Source organism: Arachis duranensis, chromosome 10, assembly GCF_000817695.3.
Source record: "Arachis duranensis cultivar V14167 chromosome 10, aradu.V14167.gnm2.J7QH, whole genome shotgun sequence".
In the NCBI taxonomy this organism is placed as follows: domain Eukaryota; kingdom Viridiplantae; phylum Streptophyta; class Magnoliopsida; order Fabales; family Fabaceae; genus Arachis; species Arachis duranensis.
Genome location: NC_029781.3, coordinates 97,644,108 through 97,669,064, shown reverse-complemented (window position 1 = coordinate 97,669,064; position 24,957 = coordinate 97,644,108). Strand labels below are relative to the sequence as shown.

The 24,957-nt window shown below is 35.3% G+C and overlaps 2 protein-coding genes across 3 annotated transcripts; both read right to left on the bottom strand.

Moving 5' to 3' along the window:
• Positions 1–771: 771 nt before the first annotated feature.
• On the bottom strand, positions 772–6,695 carry LOC107471177 (protease Do-like 8, chloroplastic). 2 transcript variants are annotated; one of them, XM_016090615.3, is made up of 14 exons: positions 6,568–6,695; positions 6,253–6,453; positions 5,933–6,060; positions 5,349–5,431; positions 5,143–5,241; positions 4,864–4,930; positions 4,427–4,502; positions 4,281–4,347; positions 3,465–3,682; positions 3,234–3,301; positions 2,905–2,984; positions 2,709–2,795; positions 2,522–2,629; positions 772–1,087 (listed from the first exon to the last, which is right to left on the bottom strand). In XM_016090615.3, exons 2-14 carry the CDS (start codon positions 6,438–6,440, stop codon positions 959–961), a joined length of 1,398 nt encoding a protein of 465 aa, XP_015946101.1. In that variant the 5' UTR covers positions 6,441–6,453; positions 6,568–6,695; the 3' UTR covers positions 772–958. The 2 variants fall into 2 exon arrangements, with proteins under 2 accessions (XP_015946101.1, XP_015946100.1); XM_016090614.2 differs by lacking the exon at positions 6,568–6,695 and having other exon boundaries at positions 6,253–6,561.
• A 2,259-nt stretch (positions 6,696–8,954) lies between these two features.
• On the bottom strand, positions 8,955–17,323 carry LOC107471176 (uncharacterized). Its single transcript, XM_016090612.3, has 4 exons — positions 13,797–17,323; positions 13,261–13,520; positions 12,116–12,706; positions 8,955–11,501 (listed from the first exon to the last, which is right to left on the bottom strand). The coding sequence occupies exons 1-4, from the start codon at positions 17,169–17,171 to the stop codon at positions 9,077–9,079; spliced, it is 6,651 nt and encodes a 2,216-aa protein (XP_015946098.1). The 5' UTR covers positions 17,172–17,323; the 3' UTR covers positions 8,955–9,076.
• Between the last annotated feature and the right edge of the window lie 7,634 nt (positions 17,324–24,957).

Sequence of the window (24,957 nt, the reverse complement as noted above, 5' to 3'; positions counted from 1 at the left end):
AAAAACAGTGTCCTACTTATTTTCTTCTAACAATTTCTTTAAAAATAGGCGGAATGGCACGACTATCCCCGACATCGGCACAGGCTAAAGGGGAGACAGCGATGCGGGGTGAGACTGCAGCAACGTACACGGAAACCGGTGTTTCAAGCTTCAACTGCATCTGAACGGAGTTAGAAAGAACGGCAGCATTATGATGCATTGGAACGGCTGTCTATTTTAGATGTAGAAGGGAGAACCGTACGATTTGGACGAAAGGAGAGAAAAGTTAAAATGGAATGAGAATATAATGTATCAATATATTTAGAAGAGATTAATTGTCTAACCTTAATAATTTAAATTCAAAAATTAATTATTTTAATAAATTGAGAATCTAATTTTAATAATTAATTTATTTTTTTAAACCATTATTTACGTTGTTTAATATTTAAATTGTTTACTTATACTTTCTCTTTATCAAAATGAAAACAATTACGTAGAGACTTGAATTAGGATCATGTTTGCATAAACCATAATTTCAAGTTCACATTTCACATTGAATTTTTCCCCTTTCGTTTTCTTTTGTGGGAACAAACAATGATTCATAATCAAAAGACACATTAGTAGTTAAATTAAATTATCAACTTCAATGATGCTGTGGAAAGTGCGGGATATAAATTTGTATATTACTGGCCCTTCTTTTCTCTCTTTTTTTTCCCCTCTTTTTTTAAGCCATCTACTCCCAAAAAAAAAAAGCACTCACCAATTTCTATCTACTATGTATTATGTATTCATGATATATAGCATCTTTCTAAATTTTGTCATGTAAACTCAAAATATAGAGCATTTCTGTTTTCAAAATTAGGCAAATTACAAAAAACTCATGCACAACTAACTATTTTTAATAATGTTTAGTACTGCATTAAAAGAAAAAAAAAAGTTAATTAACTGGTGATGCAGTATGAATATAAAATTAATCTTTTTAAGATCTTTGTTCCTCAAGTTCCAGAGACAACTCGAACTTTTGACTGTCCCTTTGAATGAGCAAGCTTACTTTATCTCCTACATTGTACTCATCCAATGCTTTCAGTAACTCTCCTTTGTTCTTCACCTGCCAAGGATTCACCAAAGTTACCAAATTCATGAGTCCCTTTTCTATGAAGGAATTTAGGTAGTGTTTGGTTACTAGGGATGGCAATGGAATAGGACGAGATGGGTATTTAAGTACCCATACCCATCCTGAACACCCACACATTGCCCCATTTCCCGCCCCATTACCCACAGGTATATATATACCTGCCCTGTCCCGTCCCGTCCAGCCTCGAACCTAATTGATTTATAGTTTTTCTTCTTAGAAAAATCTATAATATGAAGAAGATAAACAAATTGAACGAAACTAATAAATAAAGTTCCAAACATGATTAAGTACTTCGAAACATAACTAAGTTCAAAGATAATCCTAAATTATTCACAACACATAGTTTATAGAAATAACCAGGTCTTACACATGAATAACACGCAATATACGCGGCAGAGCAGGGTGGATGATGGGGCGGGACGGCCATTACCCATACCGCCTATACCCAAACAAAAATAACCTGGTCTTACCCAAACCCACACCATACCCAGTCAACCGTTGAAAATATGAACAGGGGGGAGGGCAGGTCGGTCCAAATTGTCATCCCTATTGGTTATTGTCTTCAAGGCAAACAAAGTTACTTATTGGAGAAAGGATAGAAACAACAAACTAAAATTGTTGATCAAGGAAAAATTTTTAAGATAAAACTTTGATTTCCAAACAACGTAGACTACGTTTTCATTCTGTGGTTTAGATAGAAAGAAAAAGATTAAGGGTGCGTTTGGTTTGTTTTGCATTCTTTTAGATAAAACAAACTGTTTTATCTTTTTCCTTCAGAAAATTCCGAAAACAAAAAACACTACAAATGAAAAACAGATAATGAAAATGCAAACCAAACACACATATTTCTATTCTCACTTTTAAGAACAACAAAAACACAAGAATTTTCTGTTTTGGGATGGAAAACTTGTTCATCTCTCTATCTCCACAACCAAATGAGTTTGTGTCAATTGTCTTTGTATGTCTATTTAAGAGCCAAAATTACTGAGTTAGAAATACAAAAACACGGCCAGATATTTTTCACTTTGGGGAAATATGGAAAATACAATAATATTTTGTCTCTACGACAAAAATAGTGACTTTGTCGCCGCCTTCACAACTGAACGAGTTTTTGTGTCTAACTGTCTCTGTTTTTCTAACTTAGAGGTTGCGTTTAGATTCTATCCTTGCGACAGAAATACAAAGGCAGAAGGATATTTTCTATTCCTACTTGCATGAAGTACAGAAAACACAAGAATTTATCAATTTACTGTCTGTGGAGATAAATTTTGTCTCTGACCCTATCTCTACAACCAAACGAGTTTTATATTTATTGTCTTTGTATAAAACTAGATAGATAAATATAAAATGAAAAGTTCGGCATTCAAAAGAGGATGATTTTAACAGTTTCTGCAAAAGACGGCTCACCGGCTTATTGTCAACTGCAACAATGATGTCTCCAAGGACTATATTACCAGCAAAGCCCCTTGTTGTCGGGTTTAGCCCAGCTTTTTCGGCGACACTATTTTTAGGAACCTGGAAATGTAAGTTCTACACCGTTAAAGCATGATTCAGAAGCAAATATGTATAAGAAAAACAACATATCATGGATTACCTGAAGAATAAGAGCGCCATTCCGGACATTAAGTTGATTTGCAATCAAGTCTGGTGCTATATCAACATTCAAACCAGCTCTGACAACCTTAGAAAGAGATAATAATCAACATCAAGAAGCAAGAAATATTTTCATAACAAAGGTATCTTTACCAAGATTGTTTGTGTGCTTGTCTATGTTTCTGCAAACTACTTACTTTTCCAAATTTAATCAGTTGTGGAACAATTCGAAGAACGGTTGAAGATGGGATTGCAAATCCAACACCAGCTGATGTTCCTGCAACACCAACAAAAAAGGCTATAAAAAAAGCATTTAGAGAAGTGCAGAAACTGGAACTTAAGCAGCCACTTTTTTATGCAAAGGAATTAATAGACCAGCAATGTGACAGGTGAAAAGAAATTGAAGGTTTTAGTCAACTGAACCAAAACACACATCCTGCTTATGTAGGTCAGTCTATTTTGTTCTTATTTTCATGGTTACAAAGAATGGAGGAAAAATGAAAAGAACAAGACAATGACAACTTGCCCGTCTGAGTAAATATTGCGGTATTAATCCCAATTAAGCGTCCTTTTGAATCCAGAAGTGGACCCCCGCTGCAACAGACAGAAAAGGCAAGAAGATCAGGGTGTTATGTGGCAGCAACTAGGGAATGGAAAGCATATATTTTTGCTGGGTGAAATGAACCGGAAGGGACAGACTATGGAATCAAAAAATGATGCATTCCTAATTCAGATGTGGAAAGGATCCAAGTGTAACCTGTTCCCGGGATTTATGGCCGCATCGGTCTGAATACCACCACCAATTGTTACACCAGTTTGGCTGAAGATGTCTCGGTTAAGTCCACTAATAACCCCAACCGTGAGGGTGTGATCAAAACCAAATGGGTTTCCAATTGCCAAACATTGCTGCCCGACTTTCAGAGACGATGACTGCCCTGCCTTGATAGGCCTTAAAAGATCCACAGGGGCTTCTACCTGTATTTGTAAGGTTATGATTTATGAATCTACAGGTGATATATGCATGAAAATAATAGACATTTAGATGATGATATTATAGTATTCGAAAGTAAAGTATGATTACAATCATAAGGTTTAGGGAGTTGGATTGCTTCAAGAGGAACACAAGGGACTAATTACTAATAAACCCAGGTTGAGGGTTGTCTTATTTAATTTAGCCGAACATCAATCTTACATCACACTAACAAAATCGAAGTATATACAGACAAAGTCTTCAATAGTATTTACTTTATTAACAAAAAAAGCAACTGTTATAAACTAATAACTTTTACTGAACACACAAGGAACATGAAAGAACTTGGAAAAAGAAAAATGATAGACAATTTTAAAGTTAAATTATGAGTTAGCGATTAAAAGGTAATACATTAGAGTAGTGATAAAAACAAACAAATATAGGATCCGATATAACCCCAGCAACCATAACAGTAGCAAAACATAATCCAACATGGAAGCAAAATATTCTGATGGATAAGATATAGCATCCAACAAACCATAATTTTAATGGAAAACTCTATTGATTGGGAAATAAATACAGAAAGTGAAAAAGAAATCATGCCTTCAAGACAGCAAGATCCTTCAACCGATCAGCTCCAACAAGTTTACCCTCAAAATTCTTTTGTACCCTTAAAGAAGTGTAAAAAACCATAATTATTTAGTTGGCAGAAAGAAGTACATGAAAATAAATAAAGTCTCCATCCTCACCCTTCGGATGCTAGAATATTAACTCGTGCAACAACCTGACCAGAGCTTGGGTTTCTTGAAAGGGCATTACCAATTACTGAATATGATAAAATAACAGAAGAATCAAAAATCCATTCCAAACATGAAATGTGTCCCAGTGTGTGCATGCAGTATGTGTCTGGAGCATAGTCAACCAGCAGAACAAGGAGAAAAGAGAAAAATCATACAATACCCAAAAGCTGAAAATTTTCAATGAATCCATGCTATTGTGCTGAAAATTCATGTTCAAGTTAAGAAGAGCATTTAGTTGTGCTTAAACAAGAAAAAACTTTTATCCATGTAAAAGAAGCTTTATGTTCATTCATATCTCACTAAACTCTTAGAGAAGAGAACTAATGCTGAATGCATATATATTACTAACGCTTAACATATATGATACTTTCTTCAGTAATTCTCACCATGATAATTCGTCACAATGTGGCCTTCCTCGTCCCACACAACTCCAGAACCATTTCCTTCAGGAATCTGGACGTATGAATAACAAAGAAATAAATAAATAAAGATTTTTTTTTAAATAAAAAGGGATGAAGTACATAATTCAGCTCCTATAAACATGTAGGCCAATAGAAAAGCTTATAATTCGTATAAGCTAAAGATAATATAACAATGAATAAATGAGACAGTCCTTGATATCCTTAATTTTGACATCAAATATTAGTACTAAAGTATGAAATTACCTCAACCGCGCCAGTTATATTAAGTTGAGGACGCAATGTCACATCAAAGATGTTAACAACGGAGTACGTGTTACTTTCAAATAGTTGGACAATTCGATCCTGCCAATCACAACAAATTGGATTAAGTTACCTGGAATACCACTATGAAAGGGTAAAAAGCATGCACAATCACAGTAGACAAAGGGCAGCTACAGCTGAAAGCTGACCTCAACCGGAAAGAGCGGGCCAGAAGAAACCACAGGAGGAGTCACTTGTTCAAGTGTCACTGATGGGTCTCCCAAAGCTAGGGCTGTACATTTACAATTTATGTCCAATGAGAAATTTTGTGGTAAATATCAAATACTAGTGAAGACTTCTACTAAAGAATTTAGCATATGAAAAAAATAGAACAAAGCTGATGTCTGATGAATTTGAGACAGTTGTTCCAGTATCTCTCATAGTCAGGGATGAAAGAAAGCAAGAAAAGAACGAAAAGAGAGGATGTGATTTGACTACTAAAAACTTCGTATATTGACAATGCCTTTCGAATGTGTATTCATGAGTTGAAGGGTAATTATTGATGGCATATTACAGATATTATTTTAATACTATTGTTTATTCATGGCTCCATGTAACAATCTAAGAATAAAAAAATTGAAATAAACTTCTATGATAAAAAGAAAATGATAAGCTTCTATGCATTGAACAAGCCATTTCAAATCCAAGTTCAAAAAGTTATAAAAGTTTCCAAATTCCCTTTCCAACATTCAATCAAACAGGTGGAATGCAAAAAAAGCAGAACCGTGCGAACCTGACAAATACCTTGAAGAATGGAAACATGAATACATTGTCAAACTCGCCATCAACACGCGCCGCGTCGGCGACAAATGAATTTTCCTCAGCATTCCATCAAAATCCTGAGCTTCATCTTCACCAATCCTGCATAAACACACACAAAAAAATTACAACCCCACCCATATAAGAACCAACAAACCAACAACAAAAATGCAATCTAATAGCCAATAACAATGACAAAGATTCAAACTTTGAAACCAGTGTAACAAGAAGAAACCACACACAAACACACCCAGTTGCAAATTTGTAATTTTGAAACCTTGCGCAGTAAGGTACCTTGAAATGGAGATAGGTTGGGACTGAACGGCGTCGTTTAGGAAGTGTTGTTGTTGGGAGTGAGAAGAACACACAGAGGACATTCCATCAAAGAAAAGCTCACGGCGACTGAGAACAGTGGTTCTTGTTTGCGATGTTGGCACCGCCATTCCCACACACCAAGAATTGCATGCTGACACTATTTTCATGTTGTTTCAAAATCTGAACAAAAAGAGAAGATTTTTGTGAGGGAAGTGAAGGAGATAAGGGATTATGAAGAGAAATGAGAGTGGGAGTGAAGTGAGTGAAGTAAAAGAGAAGAAAGTGTCAACTAACTTTCTACTGAGATGACAAATGCCTCATCGTTTAACTTCCGACATAGTCTTCAATTTACTGCTTTGCCAATTCCAGATTTTTTTGTGGCCCACCCATCACACACAATCTTCAATTTACTACTCTTCAGTCTTCAGTGTCCCATTTTTTAGATGAGATAGATACACGTAGACATTTTATTTACCAATTACAAATTAAAAAGGATTGAATACTCAACCTCGTCATGATAATTTCTTCCATATCTCCAAACAAAAAAAAATTATTTTTTTATTTTTGATATTTAATTTCGTAAAATTAGTTAGTTTTGTGTCAAAAATCTCTCATTAAAATATATTTATATAAAACGTTAATCACTAATATATTTTTTATTTATTTTTTATAAATAAAAATAATTTAAAAATCACTAATATTTTTTAATTTTATACAAGTTAATATATTCGAAAAAAGTAATATAAAAATAAAAACTAAACGGTTTTGATAATTATCCTTAAAAGATAACAAAATTCCAAACAAAAAAAATTTGTTACTCCTAGTTAGTTTTTAATGGACCAATAAACAATTTAACATACTATGTAGACTTATCCGTTAATACCAATAGAAAATATTGATAGAAAAATTAATCAGTCTCATAAAAGTAAAGATCAGGGACCGAAAATAGTATTTTTTTGTGTTGAGAACCTCGTTGTTTTTTAAAGTAATTGTCAAATGGCAGTTTAAATTTTTTTGAGTAAAGTATCGTTTTTGTCCCAACGTTTGGGATAAGTCCCAAAGTTGTCCCTAAGGTTTCAATCGTCCTATTTAAGTTCCTAACGTTTCAAAATCATCTCAATTATGTCCCGCCGTCAATTCTGTTAACGGATCCCTAACAGCAGAACAACATTGAGTCAATTTTGAAATGTTAGGACTTAAATAGGACGATTGAAACATTATGGACAACATTAAAACTTATCTCAAACGTTGGAGACAAAAACGATACTTTACTTTTTTCATTAAAAATTATTAGCTTGTGTTTTTTTAGAGTGAAAACACATACACCTGTGTCTAAGTGAAGATAATAGTTGAGAGTTACTAAATAATAATTTAGATATATATGTTTTTAACGAATTATAGTTCAAATTGCATAATCTCTTTATTCTTATTTAGAGGTCTCGAATTTTAATCTCCATCTTAATTTTAGAAAAAAAATTAGATAAATATATTAAATTATCTAACAATTTTTATTTAACAATTTCACATAAAAATAATAGCACATGAGTTTCTATCTTTTTTAAATATAAAATATACGTTAAGAATATATAAAATAATATATTAGATATTTTATATATATTTTTTTCTCTGTTTTAAAATAAGTGCGGTTTTTACTTTTTAAATTTATTAAAAAATTAATATATCGAGACAAATCCTTTACTCAAATATATTAATTTTTCAATAAATCAAAAAAATAAAAATAACATTTATTTTAAAACGAAAGGAATAACATCGTAATTTTCAATTTAAATGATTAGTGATTAAGAAAATGAGATAATTTATTAGAAAAACCAAATCAATTTTGTAATTCATGAGAAGTTATGAGAAAAATTACGTGCTTTCAAAATAGTTATTAAGTAAATTATATAAGAGATTAAATGTGTGTTTCAAATCAAACACTTTGGTATTTAACAAATGCGTGTATAGTTTGAGTGTTTTCTATTTTTATTTATAAATTCGTAAAATTCAAATAATGTTATATATTCATATTTTTTTTGTAAACTTAATCCAACTAAGTTAGTGTAACATCAAAAAAAATTATTCTCATTTTTTTCACCCAAATTTTATTATTCAACTTGGTTGAACTTGATTTAAAAAAAATTATACATGTAGCATTTTTCTTTTAAATTTTGGGTGAGCTATCTTATTTTTGAATTATTTGAACCAGTAAAAAATTATTATCATTTTTATAAGAGGTATTTATAGGCAACTTCTTTTTTCATTTTTAAATGTCATAATGAAAAATGAAGTATTAAAATTTTTAGTTGTCATGCTGCCATGTAATAATCCGTAATCTATATATCTAACTAAAACAATTATAAATTACCACTTAGCAATATGTAATCTATATCGTGTTTCCCAAGGTAACTATCGATCGTGTTGAAGAGTTATTTTATCAATAAATTTGTCTTTAGTTTAGAATATCAAAATGATAATATTAACCTATGAAAACTATCCCTAAAAGGAATGACAGTTCTCCCATGAAGCTGTCAACAAGAATTACATTGATTGGACATAAATTTGTCAATCATGAATCCATAAACCACAATTCACACTGATTGTTACTAGCAGAGATTTTGATCAGTACCAAATCAGTAACTGAGAGTGAACAAAAGTGTGACTAGCCTACATTAAAATTGAGCTTCTCAAAAAACAAATAATCCCTTATCAATTGTCATAAATACTACAAACTACTGAAAACTTCCTTGAGCCTTTCACAAACGGCTCTCCTGTGAAATTTTAAATTACAACTAGATACAAAGTCCTAACCAAGAAGAAAATAAGCATTATAACTCTCCCAGTTAGAATCATATCCCATCTCAGGGAATAAGCTATCAGCAACATCAGTGATCATTTTCTCATGTGAATGTAGGACTAACATATATAAGTTAGAAATTAAAGGGTTTCTAAGGAATGGATTAATGGCTCTTCCAAGCATGTCCACATCAGATAACAGCTTTTTGGCATCATTATTTCCAGACACAAGGAAAATGCAGTTTGAGAGGGCATAGAAACCAAGTAAATTTGCATACAAGGGCAAAAATGCATCTTTATGGTTACCCAAGCCTCCTAACCAAACATTACTTTCCTCTTTCCCAAGATGTTCTTCAGCATACCACACCAGTTGATGGAAGAATCTCATCCTCCATCCATGTAAATAACTCCTGAATTCATCTTTGTGGGCCCAAGACTTCAAAGTAGGTAGGCTTTCCATGTTGGAGCAACAAATTTGGCTGATCAACAGCTTCTCTTCATAATGATTGTCAATCTCCTTGTCGAAAACCTGCCTCACGAGATCTCCTTTAGGAGCTGCTACATAGCTTGCAGCATGTAATACCCATTGACAAAGGTAATCAAAGTAATCAATCCAGTGACCAAAGATGGAAGATAGGTGGTCAAAACAGAATCTTATGACCCTATCTACTTGGGTTGGAACTGATCCAGAGGGATAGCTCCTGCTTAATCCTTTTGAAGTGAAACACTTTTGAACATCTAAAGAAAGTCTCAATCTAACAGAGTCATCTTCATCCTCCAGAAGCTTGATGCATGTGAACCATGCATCCAGTACTTGATGAGCGTACAAATTTGCGGCTTCATTTTTCACAAAACCAGGAGATGAAGTGCCCGAGGGAACATGGTTATTGACAACATGCGAGCCGACAAGTGCAGCCTGCTCAAGCAAACCAGACGCTATCAAGGATTCAGCAGCTGCCTTGCGCATACTTGCTGGTTCAGATGATGAACTACATTGTTTAATCATGTTACAAAAGTAAACAATGGATTCAAACAACCAGACAAGCATTTCCTCATTATTTACAAGTTTCTCCATTCCTTCATTAAATAGAACAGAACTTGCAAATAACATGGTAATCCTCTTGGTACATACTCCCAAACAGCAAACAAGGGTTTCTCGAGTCTTCGCATGTCTTATTTGCTTGTACATAGAAACTAAATCATTCCAAAATTGAAAGAGAGTCTCAAAGTCCATTTCACCAATATAAGTTGTGCTGGTGCATTTGCCACCTCTTGCCTTTTCAAACTGCAGCAAATTCCATGCTACAAGGATCCTCAAGATGTAATATTTACATTTATGGTGTTTCTCTAATGTCAAGATCTTCACCAATGTTCCATGAAGGTTTGCTTCAGCCCAAAGCTGAAAATCCCTGATGTCCTTACTAGAAAGATCATAGACATTACCTCCCGAATCAGCTGCTTTTAGGAAATTCAGCAGCCATTTCAGTGTTGCAAGTCGAACTTCATATGCCGAATCTGACAAGCAGTGAATCAACCTATCCAAAAGACTGGCAGAAACGTTCTCTGAGTCATGTTTATGCAACATTTTTGAACTGGGAAGAGAATGCTTCAGTGACGAATGGATTACTTCTTGCTCATCATTGGATGCTTGGAACAAACAGCTAAAATAGGAAATGGCTGCTTGTTCACGAAGTTCAGCAACTGTTGGGTCATAATATGGCAATCCATTGGCCTCTAAATCTAAGCATTCCGCAGATAATTCTAAAAGCAGGTTGCGAATGGGATAAAAATGTTTTGTTATTTGGCATGTTCTTGCGATGCTAAGCATTTGATCCAGAACCTTTAAGAATGTTTCATTAAGGATCGGGCAAGGGCAATGATTAGGTCTTGCAATAAATGACTTAGGTATAAGTACTCGGATCAATTCACCAATTATATGATCTTTCTTTGAGTTATCAGCAAGATTTTTACAGTTTATATCCAACAGAGAACTCAACTGCAAGAGAATTCCATGAATAGAGTTGAAAGAAATCTTATAGGAACCATTATTTGTACATGGTTCCTTTGCAGAAGTAGCAGATTTGTCTGGGTTCTCTATGCAGGGCAACTCAGAAGCAATATTTAGAAGCACTGATCCCAATTTCTCATTTGACACCAGACTTGTTAGAGCTCTAGATGCAAGTACACGAACACGTAAGTTGCTTTGGGTTGAACATCTCCTAATCCAAGGCATGAACATAAAAGGATCTAGATTATCTCCTGTTTCACCAGCTATTGATGAAGGCTTGAGCCTCGATAAAAGAATCAGAATAGGACACAAGCTTGGATGCAGATTGTTTCCCTGGTTCGATACCGAGTCTCCTGAAGATGCAGGGCCCAGAAACTCTGTTGCAACTTCCAGTTCATTGAACATAAATGAATGCAGCGATGGGTACCTTGGACCAAAAACAAGTTAAAAGTCAATAATTGTCAACTTTTACTGTTTGATAAAAGTAAACTATTCATACAATATCTAAAAATACATACTACTATACTAGTAATTAATGGAGCTACAACTATTGAATGTAAACCTGAATTTGAGAAAACGAACCCATAGGCCCATGAACCCATGTTTTCATCAAAATATTTCCAGAACTAGTGTCAACATTATCTTTATTGTCAAAAAAAAAAAATTAAAAATAAATGGCGTTCCCTCTGTTTGTCTACCTTTTATTTCATAATACCAGATTCCTTTCACATAATAACACCAAGAAGTTGGTCCCAACTGCAGTAGTTGCCATATTTGTTACTTTTGCTTCCACCGAAAAGGGTATTTTATGCTTTATCTAACATATTTTGCAAAATAGATATTCGAGAAGTAACAAATACATGAAGTTCTTGCGGACTAAATAATGAAAATGATCAACTCAAAAAGTAAAAGTCCCAAAAATCTGGGGAAAAAGTAGTGAAGAGCAATAAACCAATTTTCCTCCTGTAAAAACATTAACATGAAATGGATCGAGTTGTACAGAGGAAATAGAGTGATCAGATCCAAAAGTCAAAGTCATACCTATGAAAAAACTCGAGCCCAGTTATTGCACGTCGAGCGGATTCTCGTTTATGAACATTGAGAAATCCAATCATGCGGCGAACCAAAGCGGTAAAAGCCAGGCAAGCACTATTTCTAATCTCCCAGTATTGTGAAGAGAAAGACCGAATAGACAAAATCAAAGCCTCAGCAGCAAAACCAGATGTATCGGTAGCCAAGTTAGTATCATTGAATGCAGCTCTTAGAGCATTAAATGCATGTACTGTAGGAATGACACCCTCATCTCTGATCTTTGAAGACACCTGGCTCACATTTCTTTCAGCAGAATGTGCGGATTCATTTTTGTTCATTGAACCATTTGACTTGGAAGGGTCACCACTTAAGCAATCAGTTTCTATCTGATTCAGCATAGACCCACTAGCTACATCAATAAGCCACCTTAATGCTCGTGGGAGAAGCTTCTTTGGAGTTCCTTCTGGCTCGGAAAGAAATAGAGCAATAAATGCAGCAGGTATTCCAGCACTTCTTCTTAGCAAATCATCCACCGTTTGTCCTTTGGCTACAGTTCTTTGCATAAGTTGTTCCATCCAGGACTCTGTCAATCTACAAAGTCTGAAAAGGAGAGATACATTTAAGAAGTAGCAAATATATACTATCTATGAAAACATTATTTGGCCATAATGATATAACCATCCACAATTAAGACAAGCAAATGTAATCTATTCATGATACAGAATAAGGAACATGACAAAGCCAATAATCTTAATTACTTGTACAAGGGTAAGACCTCTAACAAGATTGTAAACAACAATTTCACAACTGATTATCATACACATTTTCTACATCATGTTAACCTACGATGTTATAAGTGAATAAAAAAGAAATATGATTTGAAAACCTAACTGCATCAATATTTATCAATAGAGTAAGGTAATAAAGAATCACCATAAAGCCACCAACTTGAGGCATTCATTGTAATATGTTAGTTTTAATATTTTATCTTGATAGGCCAAGCATGCTAAATATTACTAAGGTTCTAACAAATTCATTCTAATATGTTGAGTTCTCGGTGTTCACTTGACACGAACGATAAGTAAGGAACATGGACCAAAAGAATGCAACATCATAAAGTATTTAATGGAATAAATAGAACAATGAGAGTATACCTTGGGTCATTAGAGCAAAGTAAGCGATTGCAAAGAGCTGTGAACCCAGCCCTCGTCTTGTCAATTGCGCCATTGTGCTTCATTTTCAACAGGACTTCTAGAAAGTGATTCCCAATTTTTTCAAGTTGTTCCAAATCAAGCACAGAATCAGATGAAAAACCAGCAGCATTAACAGAAGGTTTGTCAGACTCGGATAACTCTGAAGAAGCACCACTTGGCAATGGTACCTTTCTTATGACAGTCCCCAAAAGAAGGCTCACCTGAGGAAGAAAACATAGTGCAACAACAATTGGGATCCAAAAAGAGAAATTTAAAGTTATGCATCATAGAATATACAATCCTCACTCAATTCTTGTCTGAAAAGAAACAGTATTAACAAGTAAATTTTGTGTTGTTGGTATCTTCCCAGAATACTTATTAATAAATAATTAGCAATAAAATTAGAAATATATTCATGTTGTGTTAGCTTTTTCAAGAACTCGTAACTATTATAATAAAAGGAAAACAAAATTTCCCTTAAAGTTCATGTTATGTACCTCTTTCATAGCCAACCAGCAACCAACCATAACAATCTGTTCTGAAGATCTGGCAGCATGGGAGGGCTTTGAATTATTATCATTTTCAGATGAAGGCATGTGTTCATGCTCGTCATCTGGTATCTCTATCAAAAGATTATCATCATCACCCATATCATCCATGTCTTCAGGAAGATACCAAGCATCTGAAGACACCACCCATAGTGACAACGAAGTTATCCGCATTATAAGCTCCAACAGCCTTTCCAACAAATTTCTCATCTCTGCTATGCTAGACAATGCCACATCAGAATTCCATTCCAATTCCTCAAAAGTATAACGTAAAGCTAGTAATACACCATGAACAAAGCTGTTCTTGCATGCTTTAGAAAGATCTTGTTCTCCGGCTCTCACAACAGCATCCAACCAATCAACCATTGATTTCATATAAAGTATCACAGGGTTCCTGAATGTACCAGACTGATTAACCTCATTTACCAATTCAGATTTTGAACTTAAATGTATGACATTAAATGAATCTTCAATTGAACAACCTAGCTCCAGTACATACTTCCTAAATATAAGCCGTAAAGTTAGAGCTCCAGCATCACTTTCCCTTACACGTGGACTGCAAACTAATTTCATAGCCCAGTCAATTACCTGCTTCAGCATGGCTTCACATGAAATTCCAGGAAGTGGGTTTGGAAAATCAAGTAATATGCGAAATGAACTCTCACGCAGCCTGTCCCAACTATCAACAATTGAGCCAACTAACAATAGAGTTGAATCAGATGAAGTCACTCCCTTACAGTAAGGATAGAGATGATTTCCTGAGAAAGAACTGTTAAAGTTCTCACTAGCTGATGGCTTCATAGACCAAGTATTTATCATAGTCAAGATGAGATCCATTGCCATCATTTTTCTCTTGTAAGGGGCAGAAGGATAGCATGAAAAAAATAAGAAACCGCTCAACCACCTCATAAAGTGAAAGAGATCATCTGCTCTTTTAATTGTCAATTCCTTGTTCCCATTTGAAGAAAGAACTTTGTTACAATTATTATGCTCAAGAGGGATCCAGTTTCCTTGCTTTAGTTGTCTCTCCAGGGCTGTTCGAACCCTAGAGAAGAACTTACGAAACAAGCTGTTCCATTTCATCTGAAAAGCAGTGGAGCAACACCTCATATTCAAAGGTACAGCTTCCTTCATTAGAGTTAGCTCTAAATGAGAAAGAAGACTTGCTGTCTTCGGGTTTAAGAAAAGAGTCTCAGCAGCATCTACACGTAGTGACTCATCAACATGTGTCAATGCATTCACTAGCCACTGAACAAGGATCTTAACATGTGTACCCTTTATGCAAACAAAAGCATGTTTTTCTACTCCCATCTGTTCCTTTTCGTCAGGATTCTCACACCAATCAATATCTCCTTCAACCAAAGCAAGAGACCTAGATACCTTGAGCAATGAAACTAGAATTGCAATTCTCTGTTCAAGATTCAATTCCATATTTCCACAAACATGCTCGGGACATTGCAGTCCACTTTCATCCCCACTTGGCCCAACTGAGATGAATGAAAGCATAGGAAATATACTATCCACATCCACTTCTAGTAAAACTGGAAGTGCATAAGTATTTAAATTGGAGCGAAGTTTTGAGAATCCAGAAGCTAGTCCATAAAGAAATGGGCGAAGGCAAAGACCTCTATAGGTAGCATACCCACCTTCAATGCCATCAGTCTCCCAACATTCATCACGCAAATATTCAAGGAAACACTTGAGAAATGATGTGGCAGCACAGCAGACATCATCATCTACATATGCCTGTACGGTATCAAATAGCAGGTCAGGGCTCATATTCAACATTTTCTTTGCTCCCAACCTCTTGGTTAGCAATGCTAAGGGAACATATCTTCCCTTACATCGTGACCCCAGGGAAAGAAGATCTAATGCAATCTTCTGTAAGAACTTGTTAATTTTCTCACTACCCTCTGACTTACAAAGAGATGACTGAATGTCTAAGAATAGATCAAAAATGAGATGAACTTGTTTCACTGTTTGACTTAAAGGATCTTCTAAGTTGTTCCAAATAATTCTAAGTATTCGCATGCCCATTTCCTCAGGAATAGGATCATAGTCTCCTGAAAGATCAGTAAGATTTGACAATATCGATGTTTTTATTTGTTGCAAACATATTTGCATCACAGTCAAGGCATGAAAATTGAAATGGCTATCAACAGGATTCTCGCAATACCTGCAGAGCTCAGGCAAAATCCCATCATACAATATAGTCTTGATAGTTCTTTCCTCATCATTCTGAACCTCACAGCCACCATCCATGGACACAAAATGAGTGTTAAGCAAGTCCCTAGAAACCGCGGTAAGAATCCCTCTTATGAGGCAAAGCCTACTTAGCACAACAAGACTACACATTTCATTGTAGAAATCATCCTTACAAGGAATCTTTCCAGTGGCATTGCTAAACCCACTGCCGCAATCAACCCTGGAATTCAACACCTTTAAGTTAAAAACACCATGAATCAACACCAATCCAAGCTCCTGCGAGCTCAAGCACACCTGAAGGGCAGCACAGAGTGCCACCCCAGCAGCCACAAAGCAGTCCCGTGAGAATGCCGACGACCTCAAAACACTCAAAAGAACACTAACAACTCCCTCCATAACACCCTTACGATCACAATTCCCATCACCAGCACCATCACTGATTTCCCTAAACTTATGAGGAAACTTCTGCAGCAAGTAATACAAACAAGACAAACCCTCCTGACACTGCTCCATGACAATAGGGGAAGGCCTAGCCCACCCATCACTAGTCTCACAAAGCACACTCTCCAAGCCACACACCACATCCCAACCCACCAACACAGCACACTCCTTCACCACATCAACCAAGTACCCCAACTTGGGCATCCCCAGCACCGACAGCACCGCCCTTGAGGCCGCAAACCGACTCCCCTTGTTGCCGCCACCGGCAGTATAATCCTCGCAGAGCTTCTTGAAGCATCCAGCAATAAAAGGGCACCAAGTTTTCTCCTTGGCTAGCACAGAGACAAGAGTCCGGTGTAAAGGCGCGGAATTTTCTAGAAAGAGGAGCTCCAAGTAGAGTGTGGAAGCTTCTAGAAGAGCAGGGTAGTGGTGGTGGTGATCATCTTGAGGAAGGGATTGGAGGAGTTGGGAGAAAGAGGAAGCGAGGTGTTTGGAGTGGGAGAGTTGGGAGAAGGTGGAGGAGAGGGTGGTGAGTTGGAGGAGGGTGGAGTGGAAGTTGGAGAAGAGGGGGTTGGGGAGGACGGAGGAGAGTGCAGAGAGGAAAGAGGAGGGGAAGGTGACGGCGCTGTAGGTGTAGCGGTGGCGGTGTTGAAGAGCACGCCACTTCGCCGATGACATGTTCGATGAAATGCCTCAATGAACAAGAGAATGATAGGGACAAAAAGGTAATTAGGTAAAGAGGGTTTTGTTTTGTGGGTGGTGGCGCCGCAGAGAGAGGGATTAGGGATTCGAGAGAGACTGAGAGACTCCAATTGGCGCCTTCACTTGTTTAATTGTTTTCTACTTTTCTTTTTCTCTTTAGTTTTTGTTTTTCCTTTTTTTTCTAATAATAAAAAATTCGATTCTGAAAAATTTTGTAATAGATTTATAAATTCTTAAATAAAACCAAAAATCCTGGAAAAAAATCTCAGAACTTATAAATTCGTCATAATTTTTGTTAAAATGTTCTTGGTATTTTTGTTCGAAATATGTAAATCTATTGAAAATTTTCAAGTTTATTTATGATAATTAAATTGTATCAATTTTACGTTCAATATTTTAAAAACTAATTTGCAGCCAATATTTAATATAAAAAAATAAAACTCTTAAAAATAATAATATTCAAAATTTAATTAAAAATACTTAAAATTTAAATTTAACAAAAGTTCGTTTTTAATGAATTTTATATTAAGTTTATTTGATAATTTACTATAATATTAACTGAAATTAATTGTCACTCTATAGCATTGCGCTGCTCTCTAAGATATTATCAAATACGTATACTATGACCAATATTTGACAACATTTAAAACAATTAGATGTAAAATCGATATTTATAAAGTTTGGGATAAAGTTGATAAAATTTAAACATTAGGTGTAAAAATGAAAAAGCTTTTAAAAGTTATAGATATAAGATTATTCGGATAGATAGTACCCGTATTTTAAGTAAAGTATATCTATATCTATGTGTATATATTTTTTTATAGGTTAGCATTTTATTGTTGATTTTTTAATTTCATTTTAAATTTTAAAAAATAATTATGTAATATTCTATTTTTCTAAAAGAAATCAGTATTCTCATTTTTATTAATTTTTATTCTCTATTACTAAATATTTAAAAATTATTTTAGATATGAAAAAAATGATATTTTATTTGAATATAAGTGTTTTACAGAATTGTGAAAGCATAAAAAAAAATCCAACACGCAAGTAACGTGTTGCCTGCTGTCTCCATCCAGGAAGTAACCTTGGTGTATAAAAACGAAAGAGGAGTAGAACTCGGTTGCATATCATCTTTGTTTCCCTTCACTATCTCCATACACCATACATTTTCAACTTATTAAGCCAAGGTGCATTGATCAGCGGCCCCAAAAACGCAAATACCACATGTCAACATCTAAGCAGCACGCAGACTACGTGTTGAGTTCACCGTGCCACGTGTCATTCATGCAGCAACACGCAACATGCGTGTTGCCTCGTGTCTCTTAGCAAGCGGCAAGCTCCGCACCAAAAACAGCAGTCATTTATGGAGAGGGTTTAGGGTTGGTGGTGCGGGAGAGTGGTGGGGTTGAGGTTGATTTTATTCTTTTCTGTTAAGAGTGGACAAAGAAGTGGTGGAGTTTGAGATTTTTCAATGTTTTAAATTAGTTTTAAAGTTGAGAGTGAGATTAGTATATTTATAAGGGCTATGTATTATCGAAAGAAGAAACAACAACTATGTTCCTTCTCACATAAAATAAAGTATGACATAATGACACTATGATGCTTTGGTATCATTAGTTTTTCTTATTCTCAGTTTTTTACCCTTCAAATGTATACCATGTCATTCATATTGAATTGTATTTTTTTTTTTTGGTCTCATATTGAATTGTACATGATTTAATGATTTTATTTTTTATTTTTTTCAAAAAAAAGAAAAAATTACTAATGTAGTTTTTAAATAACAGTTTGTTGAGATTAGGAAACAATTTAATTATGACAAACATATATTTTTAGTTAAGTTGAAAAATTTAAAAATTTATTTGATGCATATCTTTTTATTGAAAGTCTAAGCTTGTGTATGAAGTCTAAGCTTTTTATTTGATGTATATCTTTTTATCCGAAAATGGCAAAGCAAATCAAAGGGAGAACGGTTTACTTTTTTATGGAACCAAAATCATTTACCAAAAATGTATTGGAGGAAAAAGTGAAATTAACGGAGGCAAAGTCAAACCAAAAGTTTCTTATGGTTCAAAAGCAAAATAAGTACTTGAGCAATGTCATTCTTGTATAAGTCAAATGACTTGTTGAAGGTCCATTTTTTCACCTATCACTATTTGAAAGAAAAAGAAGAAAATGATGGTTACTTTTTTCTGTTACAAATCAAATACTAAAAATAAAATTTGGGGTCAAAGCATAATATTGAGGGTGTTGATTTGACAAACACATTAAAAGTCTCATAATCATGACTTTGTTACTGATCATCTCACCTTTGTGCCACTCTACTTTGATTTTCAACCCTGATTTTCTATTTCAATTTTTTGGGAGAAGAAGAAGAACTCAGCTGGTTCAATGCTCAATGAGTTGACTCTTTTCACAAGAGGTATTACCTCATACAAAACGGAGTAATCAATCAAGGATTGAGGCAAGAAGAAAGAACTTAAAATTCTGAGATAACCTAATACACTTTCCACTCAAAATTGGAAGTTTTGGAAGCAATGCACTACACTAAAGGAAACATTCTGCTAAGATGGAAGGCAATATTTGAGAGTTTTAAAAGGATTATGCTTATAGTTTTTAAGTTGTTTTACTTCTTTTCCTTCATGTTTCTCTAATATTATGATTCTTCAGTTTTATCTTTCCTTATTTCAATTAATGAAAAAAGGTATAAACGTGAGGATTTAGAAAAAGTCACTAAAAAAAAAAAGAAAAAGAGAGTTAGCTTGGAGAAAAAGTCAAAAATTATGTCAATCTCTTTTATAATTATTTTCTGTTTTGTTTCTTTGAATCTGAAAGGTATCATTTGCTAAGTTGGGTGAGCACTTAGTGTTGATAGTCTAGAGAGTAAATCTAGTCAAATCAAGCCTGGTTAGAAGTTTGGTTTGTCCCTGATTGGATTAGGAAGAATCCTTGAGAATTGGTGAATATAATCTTTGAAAAGATAGTGAAAATTCTACCATAGTTGTAGTGTAGACTAGATATAAGCCACATTATATAAGGTGGTTGAAACAGGATACATAACTGTATACTTTTCTCTTCTCTATTCTGTTTTCGTTTGTTTCGTGATGAGACAAAATTAAATTATTTTTTGCATGATTCATACAATAGATACAACAGAATCTATTTTTCGTGGTAAAATTTAAAAAAAAATAAAAAAATCATAAATTTAACTATCCTTTTAGGTCATTAAAAACTTTCACAGTTCTTTAAACATTTTGTTTGTTATTAATGAATATTAATTTTAGTTTTTTTATAAAAGGATACCAAATAAAATAGGGGTATCTTAAAATATGTTCAACGAACTGCAAAATTTTATCATATTTTAAATAAAAAAGTTCATATGTACACATTCTTCCTATTTGAAGAATTGATATATTTATGTCATGTTTTAATATTATGTAAATCATGACAAATTTTTTTGTGTGATTGAAAAAGAAAAACAACCAAACAAAAAAGAAAAGAAAAAACAAAGTCCTAAAGGACTAAAAAAACGTAGAACGGTCTCATTGAATTTTCAACTTAAACTCCTTTTAAGGCACTGATAGCTCAACATGCGGAGAGTGTGATCTCATCGCCGTCTTTGCTATGGTGTCCGCTACGGTGTTTGCATATCTCAAGATCAAGTAAAAATCAACATGTCACTTTCAAGCCATAGATATCAATGACTTTAAGTACTAAAGGATCTACACAACCAGCAATGTCATGAGAATTGGTAACAAGATTGTAAGCCTCTAGATAATCTGTTTCATAAATCTCATCTCTTTATTTGTCCCAAGTCCCAAACTAACAAAAATTCTCTCCAAATAGCAAACAACTCTCCTTGAAGAATATTACAGTTCTCAATTGTTCCCAAGCAGCCACCTTGCCAGTTTTCCTTCCGGTTCCTGCTAACACAGGCAAAACCAATTCGATCACCAAAACCAGGATAACTAGCATCATAATGACCTTAAAAGTACCCAACGAAGGAGAACCCAAGAGCAACTAATGATAGAAGGAATAGAAATTCGTTGCAATTCAAAAATATTCTGAAACTCTTTCTCCAAGGCTAACAACATACAAGCAACTTTAAAAGGTGTCCAAGGCTCCTGATGATTAAAAATCTCATTATTCCTAGCTTTCCAAATCCACCAAAGACTAGAAAAGAATCTAAAAATGATGCTCTTTGCTGTGGAACAAAAACCAATTCTTCAAATCGAGAGGATGACAGAAAATCTCCAGAGACTGCCAAACAAGCTTTTGGGCAATCCCGAATACAATAAGAAATGGTTTCCTAGCAAATCAAGCAACTAGGGTAACTATCTAAAGGAGTCAAAGCCTCTCTGAAACAAAAAAACAGCAGTGGACAGTGCCTCTCGAAGACAAAGCCAAGCCAAGAATTTGATCTTTTCCGGAACAAGCTGACACCAAAGCCAAAACCAATTCCCTCTCTCCTCCCATCCAAACACCTTCTTAAAGAGCCAAAGGTAGCCATTGCGAGCATCATAAACCTTAGACACTGCCCCAGACCAAGTTCAACCTACCACTGAACCCGCTTGCACATCCGGATTGTAAGAGAGAATGTTGTCATGCAAAACCTGGTGAAGTGGAGAATAAACCTTCTCAAGCTTCCACTTTTCAGCTGACCAAAGATCTAAAATCCAAAATTCCAAATCAGAAATGTGAACATAATCCATCTTATTGCAAAGTTGCTCCTCTTTCTTCCATTTAAAATACCAAAAATTCTTATTAAATTTCCAATGCACAATTCAAAACCATCCTTCAAAATACCCCAAGTTTTGCACAAACTCCTCCAAACATAAGATCCTTTAGACGTCGAGTGACTGAACTCGTCAGCCAAAGAACAACAGTATTTATCTACCAGCAGCTGAACTCAAAGCTTGTGAGGGTGATGAAATAGTTGCCAAACTAGCTTACCAAGAAGAGCAACATCAGCACAAAATGGATCTCTAGTTCCCAGACCACCAAACTTTTTTAGGGTGACCAACACCTTCCAGCTAACAAGATTTAGCCCCCAACCATTGGCATGGCCTTTCTAGAGAAAAATCCTAATCATGGATGCTATAGAGTTTGTTATTCCTTTGGGAAATAGAGAGACTTGCATGCGGTAGGTAGGAATAGCAGCCACAACTGAATTGATCAAACAGAGCCTACCCACCCTGTTGAGTAAACGCCCTTTTCAACTGGCTAGCCTTCCCCGAATGTTATCCAAAATTTCATTGAAAGATGCTCGGGTCACCCTAGCATGAGTAAGAGTAATCCCAAGATATTTGCCTAAGTTTTGGACAAATCTGATGGATGACACTCCCGTAAAGATTTCTTTTCTTGTTGTGGAAATATTACGGGAACATAACACTTTAGATTTCTCCAAATTAATTTTCATCCCAGAAGCTTTATAGAAACTCTCCAATCCTACCATCACATTTTGGACTTGAAGCTTCTCCGCTTTATAGAAGAAAAGAAAATTATCAGCAAACATGAGATGTGATATTCTCGGGCCCCCTCTAAAAATAGTAACCGGCTTCCACCGGCCCATATCAACTTGATGGCTAATCAAACAGGACAATCTCTCCATACACAACACGAAAAGGTATGTTGACATAGGATCATCTTGCCAAAGACCTCAACGAGGAATAAAACTATCCAATCTATCACCATTCCAGAGAATAGACAATGAGGATGAAGTGACACAGCTCATGATTACTTTGACTGTAGGGATAGGAAAATCAAATTTCACGAGTGTCTGTTTCAGAAACCTTCAATCGACTCTATCATAAACTTTCTCCAAGTCAATCTTAAACGCCAGAGTACCTTTCTTTGATTTAGTCTTTTTTATGAAAAGATGAACTTCCTGTGCTATAATGATCTTGTCAATTGAGAGCTCCCCTTCCTGGGATAAATCCCCTTGGAGAGGGCCAACAATATCTAAGAGATGAGGCCGGATTCTGTTGACCAGGACTTTAGTGATGGCCTTGTAGATCACATTACAGAGACTAATAGGTGTAAAATCTTTCATCGATACTGGCAACTCCACCTTGGAAATTAGAACCAGAAGATTCTCCAACTCTCCATCATCCTCGAATCAATAGTACCCCCAAAAAAAGATTCCCTAACTATATTCCAAACATCAGACCCAATAATCTTCTAGTATTCCTTGAAAAAGTAAGCTTGAAATCCATCCGAACCCGGAGCCTTAAAGGAATTCATGCCAAAAGCAGCTGCCTTAACTTCCTCCATAATCACAGGCACAGTAAGATTACAGCAGGCTTTCTCATTCAAAGAAGGAAATGGAACTTCATCCAAACACCCTAAATCAACATTCTCCAACTGACAGAATAAGTTCTTGAAAAAAGATTCAGCTTCCCGGCTAAGAATTTATGGGTCCGTTTCCCACGCACCGTCCTTGAGAAAAAGACCATGAATCTTATTTATCTTCTTTCGCACAAGAGTCTGAACATGGAAGAAGTTAGTAGTTCTGTCCCCAAATTTTACCCACTGTTCTCTGGATTTTTAAAACCAAAGGAGTTCTTCTTGCACAAGAGTGTTATTATAATCCTCAATCAATTGTTGCTCCCTTTGATTTTAAAGATAATTAATTTGTCGCTTCAGTTTATATTTTCTAACAAAAATATTACCAAACACTTTAAAATTAAAGTCAAGAGAGTTCCTCTGCACCTCTGAGAGCTTGCTTTGCACCCCTCTAAAGTCAGACCACCAAGATTGTTTCACAATATCTATGTAACTAGGATGAGTTGCCCACGTTGCCATAAAACGGAATTGTCTGTTCTTTTTCGACTACGGGCGCCCTTTACAGCGCACCAAGATAGGATAGTGATAAGGCAGCAGGCTATTCAAAATTTTTGCATAGTCCTCAAGAAAAAGAGATAGCCATCCAGTATTAATACAAACCCGGTCAAATTTTTTCCACCTCAATACTGTTTTTCACCCTCCTGTACAAAGAAAAACGTCTCCTTATAGTCTTCAAGTCAAACAGAGCACTATCCCCTAAAGAACTGGCAAACTGATCTGCATGTCGACTCGAGAAATGGCAACCCTTAACTTCATAAGAGAATAATACTTCATTAAAATCATCGAGGGCAATCCAAGGCCCTTGAAAAGTCACCGAATGAGCTAGCAGATAATCCCAAAGCAGACTTCTGGTATTATGTTGAGGGCTACCATAAAGAACACTATACCTCCAAACCACACTCTCAAACTGAACTTCGATCGTGACACACTGATCGCAAGCATCAACCAATTTACAGAAAGTACCTTACAGAGAAGAAAGGAACCATATACTACCCTTATGTCTTACTGTCTCTTCTATACCAATAGGATAGTATCCAAGTCTTTTCCAGAACAATTTCAAATGTTGGAAGGGAACATGAGTCTCAACCACAATAAAAAAATAGGTTTAAATTTTCTAACAAGTTCTTTACAATTCACTCGGGCTAACTTATTAGAAGCACCTCTAATATTCCAAACTAAAATATTTAAACTATCCATAAAAAGGACAAAAGAGTATTAAAATTGGTGAAAATTAACTTACACCATCAACCTCACTAGAAGATTTAACTTCCTTTTGATTCATTGATAAAACACGATTCTCCCAAGACACACTCGCAGTATCAATCAGCACCGCAACTCCCTCAGGACCGCCATGTTCCCTTTCCTTGTTGAATGTTGTTGCAATGTCATCCTTCCGACCCTCATTAACAAAAACCGGCGG